Source organism: Stomoxys calcitrans, chromosome 4 (assembly GCF_963082655.1).
Source record: "Stomoxys calcitrans chromosome 4, idStoCalc2.1, whole genome shotgun sequence".
In the NCBI taxonomy this organism is placed as follows: Eukaryota; Metazoa; Arthropoda; class Insecta; order Diptera; family Muscidae; genus Stomoxys; species Stomoxys calcitrans.
This window is the reverse complement of record NC_081555.1, coordinates 27,238,669-27,255,765: the sequence shown is the minus strand read 5'-3', so window position 1 is coordinate 27,255,765 and position 17,097 is coordinate 27,238,669. Positions and strand designations below refer to the sequence as shown.

Sequence of the window (17,097 nt, the reverse complement as noted above, 5' to 3'; positions counted from 1 at the left end):
TAGTAACTTCCTTCCCTAAATATTCCATAGTGTTTTTACGAAGAATGGTCGCATTTGTCTTCGGAGTTTTCTGAACTTGCCGCACTAGCCAACGCACATCTCCAACTGAAAGTGCTTTTGGTCGACCAGATCTTGGTTTATTGTCAACAGTTTTCGTTTCTGTCCACTTTCTGATGATGGATTGTATAGTAGATCGTGGTCTATTTAATATTTCACTGATAGTTTTTTGAGTTAAACCATTCCTGTGGTGTTTTATTATCAAAACTTTTACCTCATCAGAAACCTCGTTTTGCTTACGACCCATTTTGACAAAAACTATATTTTCAATGAAATTAAATATTTGCTGTCAAGGGCAAAGCCTCCTTTACTAAATAAAACAGAAAAGGGGGATTCCCAAATAATATTTGAATTTGACTTTGATGATAGCACATCAATGATGAATACTTTTTTTGTTCTCTTTTTGGTGTTATTATATAAAATTGCATTTTTTGCGCTAATTAAATTTATTTTTTGAATTTATTTTAAAACATATTACGAAAAATAAACTATTGCATAAAACTGCATTATTTGTTTACTTTAAATTTTCTTCAATTACCCAAAATAAGTGAATTTATTATCAATTTTGCTAATGATGAATACTTTTTTTGACCGCTGTAGGCAACAGAAGAACAAATGTGGGTTGCCGATGGAATTATGCGAAATGTGGGCCTATCAAAAATCCTCAAAATTACTAACGAAATTGCTGATGAATTAGAGCTGGTTCCCTGTCTAATGATAAGAATGCCAAATGTCATGTTTACTGCATTTTGAAAATGATGCAAACGGTAAGAAGACAACTCAGGAAAGTTGAGATGATTTGAATGTTCTTTTGTTTCATTCCTTTTCACCACAGAAGAAATAGGGTACATTCTTGTATGAAGCTTCTTTGAAGCAAGTCGATGTCCTCATTCACGATGACTATAAAGATGAACACAAAGCTGGATTGACGGCATGCAAGGATGCATCCGTGGGGGTTAAGAACAATTGCGAAGCTGTGGGATTCGATTCACTTCGGTGGTGCTATGACATTCCCTTAATATAATGATCATGGGTAAAATTTTGGTATTTGAAGGATTTGACTGGATTGATCTTTACATTCAGTAGTCCTAGCAATAGTAGCACAAATATCATCATCGGAACTTCCATGAGAAATTAAGCCGAGAAAAACATTTTGAAACTTGGTGTACCAAATGGAGAAACGCACAAACAGAAAAGTGTCTATATCTACTATATAAGAATATGCACCGCCTCTACAATTTGGGTTTAAGCTATAGATCTATTTAAATATGTTTTTGCTGTTGTAGCCACATATGAACATGTTGAGCTTGAGCATGGTCATACCTGTATATAAAACAGATAGCTTTGGTTGTTGTTGTTGTAGCAGTGTGTTGTGCACCGAGGCGGCATCCCTTGCCTATGAAGCATTCCATCGGGTCAATCCGGTACGTACAACCGGTTGCCATGGGATTGAATAGCTTTGGTAATTAGGATCTGCTTGTTATGGCTGTGGTATACCCTATAAAATATTGACTCAGACTCTGTGCATAACGATACTGTGTCAGTTCGCTTAATCTCATGACAGTTCCAGCATATTACCTTGCTATCTTGTACAGTACCACTGGATTTGACTCAGTATTACGCAACAGATGAATTTTAAAACTCGAACTTCAGAACACAATACCATACAACATTATGGGTCAGATAATTGCAGTATAGAGGCAAACAACTGGCAATAACTCGATGCATAAATTATGAGTTTTTTTAGCTATTTTTATTGCTTTGGATGTGAAATTCCCAATTTTATGCACCAATGTGGACAAACTTACCATTTATTAACAAAGTTATGAAATTCTGCACTGAAGTGAAATTGTTCATCTTCCGGTAAAGTAGGCGGATCGCAAGCTAACACTTTTGTTAAAACTTCAAAGTCGGTATTGCAGCCTTCGTAGGGAGATCGTGCTGTTGCCAATTCCACCAATGTTATGCCCAAAGACCAAACATCGGCACGAATATCATATTTTATTTTCTTAGGATCGATGCGCTCAGGCTATACGAAAAAAATAAAGAACTATAAGTAATTTCAAAAAAACCAATGTAAAAAAAAACTTCATTTACCGCCATATAGGCCGCACATCCCGCAGATCTTGTGGCCGCTTTAGAATCTACCAAACGTCCACTTATACCAAAATCACAGAGTTTTATATTCCCACGTTCGTCTATCAGAATATTAGAAGGTTTGACATCTCGATGTATGACACCATGCTTCTCTTTCAAATAGTTCAAAGCTTTAACAGTCTGTCAAAGAAAAGAAAGAAAAATAAAGGAACTTTGTGATAACATTATAATCAATTTTTTATATAACCAATTTACCGCCACTGTTACTTTGCCTAATATTTTTTCTGGTACTGGTTTCTTTGATAACTTTAGTAGTTTGTCGAAACACATCGACATCAATTCCATGCATATCCATACATCGGCATCGGTAACAAAACAACCAAAACACTGTACTATATATTGGCAGTCATGTGATTTCAGTACCACATCCAAATCCATAAGGATGCGTTTATTTTCTTCGGTATTGCCTGTACGGCGCATTTGTTTAACAGCAATAATTGTGCCGCTAGGTTTGTGTCGCATTTTCACCACATTCCCACTGGTGCCATTGCCCAAATCGCCTAGATGTTCGAGATCTTTTATATCGGATTTGTATTTGTGATTATTTATTGTTAAAATTCCAGTCTGTTTGTGTATTTTCTTTAATTTTCGATCAGTTTCGGATTCAGTAGCTGGGACAGTCGAGTGTGGAAAATCCAATGTCATTTTACTGCGACTTGGTATACTGTCCACTGTAAAAAAGAAATAAGGTTTTAATTAATCATCCAATTGGAAGAAACGGAGAAAATGGCGGGACACACATCTAACATTTGAAGAACCAACGTGACGTCTCTGGTGATGGTTGGGGTAACTACTTGCAAAGCGTCTAATTATGTCTTCGCACGGAAAGCATCTATCATCACATTAGAAATAAGGAGACGAACGTCTTAAAAACACGTACCAGAAGATAAACCGGTCTGTTCGATTCTCCCTCGATCAAATCCGGATTCGCCCACGGAATGCTCAATAAATTGACGTTTTAACAACATGCCGAATCTCTTCGTATGAGTCGCCAAAAGTGATTGAGGGCCTATCATCTTCTTTGCCGAGGGACTTGACAAAAGACCACAAACGGCACTTAGAGACAATTCCCTGATCCTAAGGTCCGCAGGAACGGAGCAACGAATCCATTCGCAGTTTCCCGATAGATATAATTATCACCATAATCGCTCTCATAGCATTGTTCATGTTCATTAAGTTTTTTGCAGCAGTAAGATCCTAAGGTCCGCAGGAACGGAGCAACGAATCCATTCGCAGTTTCCCGATAGATATAATTATCACCATAATCGCTCTCATAGCATTGTTCATGTTCATTAAGTTTTTTGCAGCAGTAAGAATTACATTAAAGAAGTTATGCTATGAAGTGCAGGTCGTCAAAAGCCATGTGACTCAGGAATGGTCAGCAAACTTTGAGGAACGGTAACCTCAAAGTTTGCTGACCATTGAATGTTAGATTACTATTTGGAAACAGGATAGGACTTCGACAGGGTTTGCGAGAATGAGGAAAATGACCCACTGGCCAATCCTGATGGAAAGGAGACACAATGTAATGGTTAAACATTATATCCTTGCCTGAATATTGAGCCACCACCAATGAGAAAATTAAAAAGCTATCCCATAGCAGCCGGTTGTACTACCTGATTGACCCGATGAAGTCGTTCAACAGCAAGGGCAGACGCTTCAGTGCACAACACACTGCTACAATAACAACAAAATCAGTCCCATAACAGCCGGTGTACGCCTTCTGCATCCTCGTCGTAACCACCCCGAACTCACCCGTGCGGCAATATACGCAACAGCAGCATCCCAGTCCCAATATTGCCAAGCAAGTGCCGGGAAGTGTCTTTTTTGCAATTGAATTGGATTTTATGAGTCGGAAGGACATATTGGTCGCAGTGATCCAGGAGACAAAGCTGACCACGTAAGGATTGCTAAAGGAATGGAGGTGGGGGATTCCGGGGACCATTCCGTACAGTATAGACCCATCTCGCCTGCGCCTGTCGCTAGTGACCCCTACATGGAGTGCATGGGGATAGCAGTCAGGTCCGGTGCTGCCGAGATAGAGCTATACACCGTGTATATACCGCCGTTTAGTAGTTGTGAGCCATTTAATGGTCAAGCTTATAAGCCCGACATAAGTGGGCTACTGCCAGGCCATAATCGACTGGCTCTTGGAGACTTCAATGCGCATCACATTTTATGGCATTCTCTTCTGGGTGACGACCATTGAAGCATAGCTTTGGCAGAGCAGATTGAAAGCTCCACCGTGAATGAGGTTGCGGTGAATGAGGCTGCCCCACTAGGATCACGAGGAGGTGTAGCATTTCCATTGCATCCCCTGATCTCTTAAGTGATGTAACCTGTCATTTCTTTGGGATCATACCTTCCCATAATTCTCACCATCGACCGACCACCCGACTTCATAATCTCTGAGCGCCGGACATTTATCAATCAGAAGAAGGCCGTTCAGAGAATACACCAATCGTCGCTTCAGTGAACTGAGGCATCACTAATGAAGCAGCCGATCGCTTTATACTATCCGGTTGAATATCCCAAGTGCGGCCCAATTTCCCAGCGCAGGCAGTGGTATTCGCAGACGAGCGTGATGGGATGTTGCACGGACCCCACTTATCCCAGAATCAGCGAGCTGAATCTGGAAATTAGCAGTGTAGTCAATGAACATAGGCGGAATTTGTGGCTAGAACAAGCCACAGGGTTTGTTCGAATGAGGAAAATGACCCAATGGCCCACCCTGACGGAAAGGAGAAACAATGTAATGGTTAAACATTATATCCTTGTCTGAATTTGGTTCAGTCATTCTGGACTTCTGTAGTGGCTTCCAAATATTGAGCCACCACCGATGGGAAAATTCAAAATGTCGTCTCTCACATATTCCTGTAATTTATTAATATCCCTACAACTCTATGTTTAAACATTTCAATATTTAACTACGTAGAATTGTTAAAATTCTTTACTATAGCTAAGTATGAAAAAAAAAAAAAATACACGCCAATTAGCATCGATCTTTGCCAACTCTTACCACATATCAAAGAGGAACGCACTTTTCCATTCATAACAAAAAAATACGATACACTGCCTATGTACATTGTATTTATGTACGTTCATAAGCATACAAGAAGGCATTCCCCGATCAACTTGCTCCGGAAATGCCAAAATCGCTAAAGCAACAACAACAAAATTCCAATATTTTTTACCCTCCCTGCTCCATTCTGCTCGGTTGAAAACATCAGTCGCATTCGAATGAAAAAATAAAAACAAAACACAAAATACGCATAAAGAAGCATACGTCGGCTTCAACCAAAAGCAGAGCAAATAAACGACAGCAACAATAACAACAACAAAGGAACAAAAAGTTTTTGGGAGACTATATTTTCGCAAAACATGTCTTCTTCTTCATGGCATTAGAGGGTGGCGGTGGTGGTATCATACACACACAATAATTGAAAAGGCAAAGACGGCAACAGAGTCGCATTGCACATAGGCAAGTGCCCAAGGGGCCTTAGAAGAATGGGGAAACAATTGGGTTGTTTTATTTACCAGTCTAGCGGATTCGCTAGCTTTAAGTTGGTATTGTATTCTGCTTTCGAAACAGCCACAGAAATTTTCAATGGTTTCGTGAGCGACATTTTACAGCAATGAAATGTTTTTGTTTCCATACCAAAACATGGTTCATTCCTGCACTTATTGTTTCTCTATTTTATAAAATTTTTCTCAAATAAATAAAGGAAAACGACCCACTGAAACCAATAAAACATACGAAAATGATGCTGGTAATAGTTTTAAGTGTTGCCACTATAGCAGTTTTTTGCCATTTTCCTCGCTTTAAGCAGATTACTACTTTTCCGCCTATTTTCAGCCAAAGTTTCGCCGACGTTTTTTTTTATATGGAGTTTGTCAGCATTCCGCCACCAAGCTAATCGGAAAAGCATTTTTCTCCATGTAATCTAAACTTATTTTAAACGACGACAGTAAGTAGCGATTAGATTAGCCGCATAGCTAAACGGAGATAGCATTTTCTACATACAAGCTAAGCGAGAAAATCCGCTTAATGGGTAAATTAAACACCCCTAATAATTTGTAAATTGTTTTCTCGAACTCAATCGGAAAATTTATTTTCCCAATAAATTCCGAAATGCCCATCTCTACCTATTGAGATTTTTGTGGTGTTAAGATATATCTCTTAGGCCAGAGGTCAAAAACAGACTCCATATACGTGTCTTTCGTATACATCGATTTTACCCCATAAATTTAGAAAATCATTTTCAAACATTCAATATATTTTAACATTTTGTACTACAAAATGCTTAAGAAAAGCCAGGCCTTAAAATCTTTTATTCCGCCACTGGTACTAACGAGCGAATAAGAAGGCAGAAAGTGGTGGAAATAATGAACAGAGAAAAAAAAATCAAAATCATAACCAAGAAAACGCAAAAGAATGTGCGTATGTGTGTGCGTGCGATGGTGCGGTGACAACCCAATGGCCGTGTACACCAACTAGTCATGAAATCCCTTTATCCACTATCTATATAGGTATTCCAAATTTACTATCAATGGACAATTTGACATTGCCTTCATGAACGATGCAGGAGCAGCAGCAATTTTATCCAACTATTGTCCATGTTTCATGTATGAGCAGGCAGCCACCAAAAACAGCAACAACAAAAAATACTTACGTCCTAATTGTGGTCGTCTCCGTGTTCCTGGTGTTTCAAAGCCTCGTCTGGAGGATTCATTTTCATCATTCAGACGTTGTTCCAGCATCTGTATCTTGCATGTTATTTGATCCATTTTTTTTTATTTTTTATGTGGATTTTTCCGTCGAAAGAAAAGTTTCTTGCACTTTTTTTCTTCGTATATTCTTTGTAATGTGTAGATGATAATCCACGTCGGGTCATACGGTGTTATGTTATTGCTAACATTACTACTCGCTCAAACACACAACACACGCGCCGCGCAGTTTTCAATTTTTCGCAACTTTCGGATAAAATATTAATTCGTTTAATATTTTTATTAATTTTTACACTAGAAATCAAGTGTGTCGACTTTCGACCAATCGGTTAATCGACTTTATGTGTAAAAAAGTCGATTAATCGTGTGAATAAAAAAGTCGAAACGAATGGTGAAAAAGTCGATTACTCGAAAATCGATTTTTACAAATCGATTAATGCTTGTACAAATTTTGGCACGAAACCAAATATTGCTTTTGCAGAGCAATTAGCAAAAATTAATAAAGTGTACACAATTCTTTATGGCTACGCCTGTTGCATTTGTATTTCATTTTCATTTACAAATTTTGCAATCTAATAGCAAACTATCGATATTTCTAATAATAAATGTCGATAGTATCGATATTATCATTAATTTCCCAAATCCTATATTCATCGGTAGATCAATTTATATAGAGCAATATCAATGCACAGACCGAATAAAATCAATTTTAATAAAGTCAGTTGGAAGTCATGAGACAAATCATTGTACAAAATTTAAGTTGAATCGGATGAAAATGTCGACCTCTACAGGGGCAATGTATCTCAAAAGTTAAATTCGCTGTCGTATCGCTTATTTTTGTTGAACTTTGCCGATAGTATCGATAGGTAAAATATCAATCGATGTTCAGACAAAAAAAAATAAAATATCGATAGTGTCATCGATATTTTGCCAGCGCTAATATAAGCTGTGTTTTATTTTAATCACAGTAGATTCTTATATTTAGATGAATTTTTTTAAAAAAAAATGGCAACCACGAACAGCGATTAGAATTCTGACCCGACACGGGAGAGCTGTGAGCACCATACAGGCCGGAACATTGAGGTCCGATCTGTGTGCTGTTCTATGCTGTCGAGAGAAGCTTAGCTGCGAGCTACCACAAGTTGTGGATAGTAGAATGCTCCATACGGAGTAGCTGCAATTGCAGTCGCGGACAATTAGCGGTATTAAGCGGAGAGTTTCAGTGAGAGGTCGGGCGGCAAGGGCTCTAGCATAAATACTGAGTGCCTTTGATGAGGATCGCCATCTTCACATAAAAATGTTGTTACAACAACAACAACATTAGAAATCTGACGTTTCCCTTTGTTTCATTCTAAAGAGTCACCTAAGAGAGGAGAAAGACGAACTGGGAGAACATGAAAACGATAGAAAAACACAAGTTAATTAAGAAAAAAAAACTATCAAGAAAGTTAAAAAATGTATTGTACAAATAGTTTAAATTGAAATAATTGAAATTCTCTCTTCTCTTAAATTTCTTCTTTTATTTCTAATCTTTGTACTCGATGTCTCTTGAAAGAGTCGATGGTTTATCTAGTATTCAATTACTGTCTGTTATTTTGAGTACTTTATAGTGCAAATGGTCTTATTATCTGTTATTGCATGATATCGATAACTATCCAGCACACTTTGCACTAAAATCCTATTCAATTCATTTGGCTTGCACCGGATAGGACTAAAATTAAACACAAATTTTTCTATAGAAATAACATTTTAACAAAATTTTCTATAGAAAAAAAATTTTTGACAAAATTTTCTATAGAAATAAAATTTTGACAAAATTTGCTGTAGAAGTAAAATTTTGAAAAAATATTTTATAGAAATAAAATTTTGACAAAAGTTTCCAAAAATAAATTGTTAGTGTCAATATTTAATTGAAACAAAATTTATATACAATTTTTAATAAAAACAAAATTTTGACAAATTTTTGGTTGAAATAAAATTTTGACAAAATTTTTTAAAAGTAAAATTTTAACTAAATTTTGTATAAAAATAAATTTTTTAAACATTGTCTATCAGTATAAAATGTTGAAAACATTTTTATAAATAAAAATTTTGACAAAATTTTTAATGGGAGTACAAACTTTTCTTGGAAATAAAGTTAAAATTTTGATTAAAATTCCCTATAGAAATAACATTTTGAATTTCTCTATAGAAATAAATGTTTAACTATTTTTCTGCAGAATTAAAATTTTGCCAGCATTTTACATAGAAATAAAATTATTGGCATTTTTATAATTTTAAAAAATATTTGCTTACTTTATTTTATATAAATGCTGTTTTACAGTTTTATTATCAAATAATTTTTTATCTTAAATATATAACAGTTTCATATTTAACATTCTTTTTAAAAGTTCTTAAAGTATTCAACAAGATTTTATCGTTTCTTTTTGTCGTTTTTTTAGGTATATATGATAACAATTATTTCTCAAAGCTATAAATTATTGTAAGAAACTGAAAAATAGTAAAAAAATATGTGCAGTTTTCGTTGAAGCTCCAATCACAATGTAAAACATTATGTTTGTAACTATGTGCGTAAGGCTATATATGTAGAAGAGCCAAAGATCAAACCGACTGGGTTACTGAGTTGGAGAAAACACGGTTGGTGCCAGAATACGACAATGCATTTCTCTAATCAAAGGGACGGTATAGGCGACACATTCATCCCAGCCGGGTGAACGCCAAGCTTGCTCACGAGTTTCCTTACGTTCTTGCAAAGATTTATAACCTGTGTATAATCAAAAAAAATGTAAAAATATAAATAAAAATTACTTTTTGAGATAAAAAAAACTGATTGTAATAAAAAATATTTTTAAAGTAAAAAAAAAAATAAATAAAATAAAAGAAAAAATATTTTTAAAATTTTTTTTTTAATAAAAAATGTTTTTGTCTTAAATTTTTTTTTTGGAATTAAAAATATTTTTTTTTAAGTAAATTTTTTTTGTTTGTTTAAAAAAATATTTTTTGTGGTACATGTAATGTAAAAAAATGTAAAAAATACATTTTTGTAGAAAAAATGTTTTTTGAAGTAAAAATATTTTTTGTAGAACAAAATATTTTTTGTAATAAAAAATATTTTTTGTTTTTTTTAATAAAATAAAATTTTAGAACTAGAAAACCTACACCAAATATGATGGACATTGTAAAGGCGACCAATTTGCGAGAAAAATCCAGCAAATGCTTCATTATTATTTTTTCGGAAATTTATGGCACGAGCCCAGTTGTTTCCCCATTCAATCATGGTACCAGGTTTCAAACGATATGAACTTTTGAGAAAAATTAAAAATTAAAATCATTTATTATCTCCCAACATATGCTTTATTTATCTTGCTTACCGCATTTCGTAAATGTTTCCTCCGGTACGACTTTCAATTTGTGGCCAATAACTGAAAGGCAATAAATATTGCAAATGGCGTGATCTTAAAAATTTAGAACGATCTTTCATTAAACCCAAGTATTCCTGCGAAAAAAGACCGCAATTTACATTTTAGTATTAGTTTGATAAAATTTGAGAATGGTCTCTTACCGGATCATGCCATAAATCTTCTTTGGCTTGATCAATTTTCTCAAATCCTCCTGTATACTTCCACAAATGGACACATTGATCCATATCGCCCACTTGAACTGTCCATGAGGCCACCAATTTTTGTGATAAATTGGCCTTTTTGTCGCGTATTAATTCTACGGTTGTTTTGCTAAAGGAAATCCCTATTTTATAGCACGAATTTGTATAGTATTTTCGATGAACTTACTAGTTGGTTAGGTATTCTGCCATGGAATCTGGACGGACATTGTGCGTGTGCAAGGCATAGATGATCTCTTTGTCACTAAGCATACGACTGTGCGATTCTTTTGTTGGTTCAATTTTTCGCACCAGCAATTTGGAAAACCATGAATCTGATTCACCAAGTGGTGCTGTGGTCGAAATGGAACTAAAAAAACGAAATTGAAAAAATTATTATTTGAAGTCCCTATGGGTTTAGTAATAGGAAATGGATTTAGTAACTGTTGAATATCAAAATCTCGCTAGTGTTTTCCAGATCTGGGAACTCTGTCACTTGGGTACCCCATCCCATCTGGTAGACATGGGAATCCGTATTATAAAATTTTTGTTGATACGCTGCTAAAGGTTAGAAATGTCAACTTGAGGGTTCTCACGCCCTATATTGTAGAGATTTGACCAAAATTGTGGCTTTTACTGCCTTAAAAGCTCATATCGGATAATATATATACATTGGAGCTATATCGAAATCAGTATCGATTTTAATGAAATTTTGCACAAATATGAAGACGTCAAATAAAGCAATATTTAAATCTGAACGGATCTTTATGAAATTTTTCACACACACAATGATCGGACCAAAATTGTGGCATCTACAGCCATATCGGATGAAATATATATATGAGAGCTATATCTAAATCTGAACCGATTTCGTTCAAAATCAATAGCGTTCGTCCAAAAAAGAGACTTGTGCAAAATTTCATGACAATCGGAAAATAAATGCGACCTGTAACTTGATCACAAGAATACATGGACAGACAGACGGACATAGCTAAATCGAATCAGTCGATAGGTATACTCATCAATTCTTCTAAGCGTTGCAAACAAATGCACAAGGAAGGGTCTTATCCACTCTTTTTTGTGGAAATAGTAAAAGCAGTATGATTGTAGGAGTTAAGAGTTGGATCCTAAGTCGGGGACGGAACGCTGAATGCTTTGATTCGGCCGATTTTTACCTGGCCTTGAGGCTGGTTTGGTATCGAGGATTCTTGAGATAGAATCTATGCAGGAAATAGCGATTTTGCTGATCTTGAGAGTGAGATATAATGCCCTAAGGGAGGCGCTGCATATCACATAGTAGGAGACCCTTGTATTTATGCGTTAGCCGCGCAGAAATCAGATTAAAATTGAGAAAATAAAAAATTTGGCGTTCCTTGAGTTTTGATTATTGTTCTCTTTTGGGCTACTATTTTTTCGATAGATTACTGTCAGGGAGACCCTCATTGATTGATTGTTGTGTAGCCACATTTTAATGTGAAAGTAATGATCCTCGTCAAGCTCCTATATGTGAGCAAGCTCGTTCCGGGAACATTGTGGCCATTGATTATTTTAAAGCGCCAATAACTCGCCTTGTCATATCGAGCACCATTGGTACTTAGTATTTGTGTAAGAGCCGGTGCCGCTCGGCCTCTCACTGAGACTCTCCGCTCGATCCGCTGATTGTTTGCGACTGCCGTTGCAGCTACTCCGTATGAAGCATTCCACTATCCGCAATCTGTGGAAGCGCCCGTTAGCTCGCAGCTAAGTTTCTCTTGACAGCAATGAACACCACACATATCGGATCACAATGTTCCAGCCTGCGTGGTGCTCACATCTATCCCGTGCCGGGATAGCTGAATTGGTCTTGTTCAACCCCTAAAGGAAACGCGGAGCTGGAAGAGCCCCGGCCTTCTCGGGAACTTCAGTATATAAGGACGCATCGATATTTGAGAAGCCACCGGCGCAAGGGTCTTTATTGGGTTCTAACGAGTATAGTATAAAAAACTGCCGAGTGTGTGTAGCGTCTTTTAGGCGGAGGGAAGTATTTGCTGTTTGAAGCGTGTATAATCCGACAGGACATCTTTTCTAAGACAAATAATTGTTATGGGGCAAAAAAATATCCATATACTCCTATTACCAGCGCGGGATAACTATGAGCACCACACAGGCTGGACCTTCAAGCTCCGATCTGTGCGGTGTTCATTGTTATCGCGTCCACAGGTTGCGGATATTGGAATGCTCCATACGGAGTAGCTGCAATTACAATCGTGGACAATCAGCGGTATCGAGCGGAGAGTCTCAGTGAGAGGCCGTGTGGCACCGGCTGTTGCATAAATACTGAGAGCCTATGATGCTCGAAATGACAAGGCGAGTTATTGGCGCCTTTAAATAATCAATGGCCATTGTGTTCCCGCAACGATCGGTCCTTGGGATCGCAACGAGCTTGCTCACTTGTAAGAGCTAGACGAGGATCGTCACCTCCGCATACGGACATGTTGGTACAACAACAACAAATATTCCTATGCTGGAATACCAGAAAATAAAATATTTAACATTTAAACTAAACGTACTTACCGCAAAGCATTAACATTCCCCGTGCTAATGATGTTTCGTAGTTTCAACATCTTCAAAGATTATATGTTGTTCTAAAATAAAAAAAAAAAAAACAATATTAACATGGCAGCATAATTATGGATTAAATAAAGCAGATCAAGGTACATGACCTTCCGACATGTTGAAGGTGACCTATTTATTGGCCTAGTGAGTTACTGCAATTCACACAATGGGGGCCCTTTTCTATTTTGTTGTCAACATGCACTACCCACCGGTAACATTGACCAGAGGGTGGTGTTAGAATAAGTTGTTGTTTCAATTAACATAGCTTTCAGATTCTCATAGTGAGAAACGAATAAAAATTCATTCACTACAACAACACCAAAAATACTTTTGCAAGACAAATCGGCAAAATATTGTTATGTATGTGCAAGTGAATGTTTTGTCACACCGCCACAACGCAGATGTTTTTGTTGATTTGTTGGTTGTTTTGAACGTTTCAATGTCTGTCTGTGTTTTTTTTTTGTACATACATATCTCATATCTACTGAGCACATATGTGATTGCGTAGGATCCAAAAGTTATTTTTGGCTAACAGTTCAATTGGCCCAAAAAAAGAAAAGCAATGACACAAAAACAAAATATATGGTTCTCATCTCCTCCAGTTCCATAAATGCGGCTTATCTGAACCTCTTAACAGTTGCCGAGTTTCAATCTTGATTAAACACTTCTATACTAATATATATAAGACACACACAAATACACAACTTGCCTCAATTTATTCAAAATAAGAATAATTGTAAGGTATAGATGAATTATGATTGTAAATAAATATCCAGTTGTTTGGTATGTAAAACAAAAAAAAAACGGGAACACGAACCAAATAAAAAAATCTTTCTGTTCTGGTTGTTAGTTATTTAAACACAAGGCTAAATTCCTTCCCATTGCATAGTGTGCAAAATTAGAAACAAAAATTAATCGGCTGGAATAGAACTGAACGACTGAACGGCGTGGCGGCTCGTGGGCTGAGCTGATTCAAAAAATTCAAATCGACGGCGTCACTAAACTCATTCATGTGGAATGGTATCTCGGTATCTGATAACAGTTCCGAATGGACAATGGGGTCTTCCGATAATCTTTATTATCGATTAGTTGGTTATCGGAGGGTGAAATTTGATATAGACTTCTTGGGTGGTTTGTGTCTATAGTAAGTTGGTTTGCCTGGTTAGATATACAGATGGCTTAAGGCTCATGGTTACAAGCAGGACACAAAACAACCGCTCAATGCACTTTAAGACCCTACAAGCCTCAAATGTTCCTCTAGCTGTAATTTAGAAGATAAAGTTAACTAACAACAACACCAAAGAAATTATGTGCGGATGTGTGTTGGTGCCCTTCTATAATGTACATTTACATATATATTTGTGGTACCCCAGATATTTGAGAAGAAAACAAATAAATATGTTCCTCGCTCGAATACCTGTTTCTCTATTACTGATCAATGAGTACGCATAAGCGAAGCCATACCATAACGGTTAAATTCATTCTCTCATTTATATCAGTAGTATTAGATGTATGTGTATATGGTGTATCTGTTTCGTTGATATTTGCAGTTATACTGCTGCACGCATATGGTATACACATACATATGTATATAAATGTTGCGCTTTGTTTGCTTGTTCCGTATAGACTAAAAAACGGCTGAAACAATTTTGATAAATTTGCGGAGATTTCACACCTCCTCTGTGACGGGCTGTCTCCTTAGTTCTCATGTGGGCGACCTCCATCAGGATGCAAAGGTCCCACCCGTGCGAAGACATAACTACATGCTAACTAAGCAATATCTTTTGGGCTGTTATCGCAAAGACCATCCAAATAGGTACCCACCACCCAGAAGCCTTAAGACAGATCTACATGATCTAGAGAGTGCAGACGCGGTGAATAGCTACCGGAGGGCGGCCGCCTCCCATTGCAACGAAAGAAATTGACCACCCCCCGTAAGCCAGAGTAGTTCTGGCTAAATTACGATCCGGCAAATGCAGCCGCCTCAGCTCCTACAGAGCAAGGATTGTCCGACGTGCAGGATGTATGTCCCGATTGTAACCAGGGACCATGCGACTCAAGTCACCTGTTTAACTGGCCAGCCAGACCCACCCGACTCAGACCCATATCCCTCTGGACACACTTGATCTAAGTCGCAGAGTTCCTGGATCTGGATATTCAGCAGAATCTAGCAGACGAAAGATAGAATACAACAAACTGCTACAACAACAACGTCTGTCTATGACAGTAGAGTAGGTATCTCATATTAAAATTTGCTATCAAGTGTCCATGGCCGTCAAACTTGAATTGCGCCATTTGACCTAAATCTTGTATGTCAAGTCCACTAATATCCACCTTATAAACCCGAGCACCGATTTCAGTATTTGATTTCTAGCAAGTCTAAATTTTTTTCCCTTTACAATAGGATGGCGCGTTTGAAATTTTGCACAAATACTTCCGATTGGTGTAGGTCGGTTGGGATTGTAAATGGGTCATTTCGGACCATGTTTGTATATAGCTCCTATATAATCGATCTCCCGATAATAATTCTTGAGCCCCTGAAATTGTACACGATGATTTCTTATGTGACCTTCATAACCTGGAGTTTCATAGAAACAGATTTCCATATTTTACTTTATGAGCTCCTTTATTTCGTGCTCCCATATAAACCGATTATACTTTTTGAGCCTCAAGAGAGCTCAATTCTTATTCCATTTGGCTGAAATTTTGCACAATGATTTCTCCTATGGCCTTTAACATACATACGTTCTAAACAACATAACTCCCATATATACCGATTTTATTTCTAGAGCCCCTTTAGTGCGCAATTCTTATCCGATTTGGCTGAAATTTTGCACAATGATTTCAACATCGTTCTATAACAACATATAGCTCCAATAGCATGGCAATTATATTCAATTATCCTGTGCTTGCCCATAAAAAGTTATGGGACAAAGAAATTGACAAATGCGATCTATGGTGGAGAGTATATAAGATTCAAGTCATTCCTTGCTCTTTGGTCTTTATTTCAAACAATTAGCTTACTTGTCGCTAGAGGCATGCCCAGTTTCTAGATCTCTTGCAATATGTAAGGTCGTTTCTGGTCCTGCTTGCTCGTCTGCTCTGGATTACCACAACACCATATGGCATTATTGGTATTACTGGAGTATATAGCCAGAGTTTGTATGCGGTTTAAACCCTGAACATTACCAATAGCCCTCATGTAACTGTATAGAAGAATTGAAGTTAACATTTCCTGTCCAGAAATTATTTTGTGATTACTGATAATGGAACATTTCTCCTTCAAAGCAGGCAGTTACCACCGTGGATATAGGCATGCACATTTTTTGCGATTTGGGGGATCTAAATCCAGTACTTCTTACAGACCAGTACCTATTGATGTTAAGAAGGCAGTAATGCCGATTGTCGGTTTAATTCGCCCGGCGCGGGATAGCTGTGAGTACCACACAGGCTGGAACATTGAAGTCCGATTTGTGTGGTGGTCATTGCTGTCACGAAAAGCTTAGCTAGTGTAATACTCCATACGGAGTAGCTGCTATGGCAGTCGCGGACAATCAGCGGTATCGAGCGGAGACTCTCAGTGAGAGGTCGAGCGGCACCAACTCTTGCATAAATACTGGGTGCCTTTAATGCTCGATATGATAAGGCGAGTTATTGGCGCCTTTAAATAATCAGTGGCCACCCTGTTCCAGCGGCGATCAGTCCTTTGCATACGATTCATAATTTTTGCTATCACACCTGTTTGTTATTTTCGTATGACATGACGTAATGATGTGAGGAAATCTTAATTTTGATGTGATGTGAGCAAATCTTTTTTTTTTGATGCAAAAACAATTTAATTTTGGGTTGCTTTCATTCGACTGAAAACAAAAACAGCTGATTACTTTATGAAGTTTTCATACGTACCACACGATGTGTACAACTCTACATGTGCTAAATTTGACATGTCATAAGACACCCCC

The 17,097-nt window shown here is 37.2% G+C and overlaps 2 protein-coding genes across 5 annotated transcripts in view; both read right to left on the bottom strand.

The window, feature by feature from the left end:
• LOC106090633 (dual specificity mitogen-activated protein kinase kinase hemipterous) overlaps window positions 1–7,256 on the bottom strand; it is a 33,327-nt gene extending 26,071 nt beyond the window's left edge. For all 3 annotated transcript variants that reach the window (XM_059366781.1, XM_059366782.1, XM_059366783.1), the window contains exons 1-4: window positions 6,888–7,256; window positions 2,410–2,885; window positions 2,155–2,334; window positions 1,866–2,086 (exon numbers count right to left, since the gene is read on the bottom strand). In XM_059366781.1, coding sequence (XP_059222764.1) covers window positions 1,866–2,086; window positions 2,155–2,334; window positions 2,410–2,885; window positions 6,888–7,002 — 992 coding nt within the window. In that variant the 5' untranslated portion in view covers window positions 7,003–7,256. The remainder of the gene's footprint in view (window positions 1–1,865; window positions 2,087–2,154; window positions 2,335–2,409; window positions 2,886–6,887) is intronic.
• A 1,951-nt stretch (window positions 7,257–9,207) lies between these two features.
• Window positions 9,208–14,096, bottom strand: LOC106090635 (protein NipSnap). 2 transcript variants are annotated; one of them, XM_013256905.2, is made up of 7 exons: window positions 13,845–14,096; window positions 13,094–13,164; window positions 10,731–10,910; window positions 10,505–10,673; window positions 10,314–10,438; window positions 10,102–10,244; window positions 9,208–9,706 (listed from the first exon to the last, which is right to left on the bottom strand). In XM_013256905.2, the coding sequence occupies exons 2-7, from the start codon at window positions 13,141–13,143 to the stop codon at window positions 9,558–9,560; spliced, it is 816 nt and encodes a 271-aa protein (XP_013112359.1). In that variant the 5' UTR covers window positions 13,144–13,164; window positions 13,845–14,096; the 3' UTR covers window positions 9,208–9,557. The 2 variants fall into 2 exon arrangements, with proteins under 2 accessions (XP_013112359.1, XP_013112360.1); XM_013256906.2 differs by lacking the exon at window positions 13,845–14,096 and adding an exon at window positions 13,606–13,745.
• Window positions 14,097–17,097: the final 3,001 nt, after the last annotated feature.

What these genes read in the sequence shown, in the direction of transcription:
- LOC106090635 (XM_013256905.2), bottom strand. Translation starts at nt 13,143, where the DNA reads ATGTTGAAACTACGAAACATCATTAGCACGGGGAATGTTAATGCTTTG. An exon ending in GGGAATGTTAATGCTTTGCG is followed by an intron (nt 10,911 to 13,093) that starts GTAAGTACGTTT and finishes TCGTTTTTTTAG; the next exon opens with TTCCATTTCGACCACAGCAC. An exon ending in GGAAACATTTACGAAATGCG is followed by an intron (nt 10,245 to 10,313) that starts GTAAGCAAGATA and finishes TTTTCTCAAAAG; the next exon opens with TTCATATCGTTTGAAACCTG.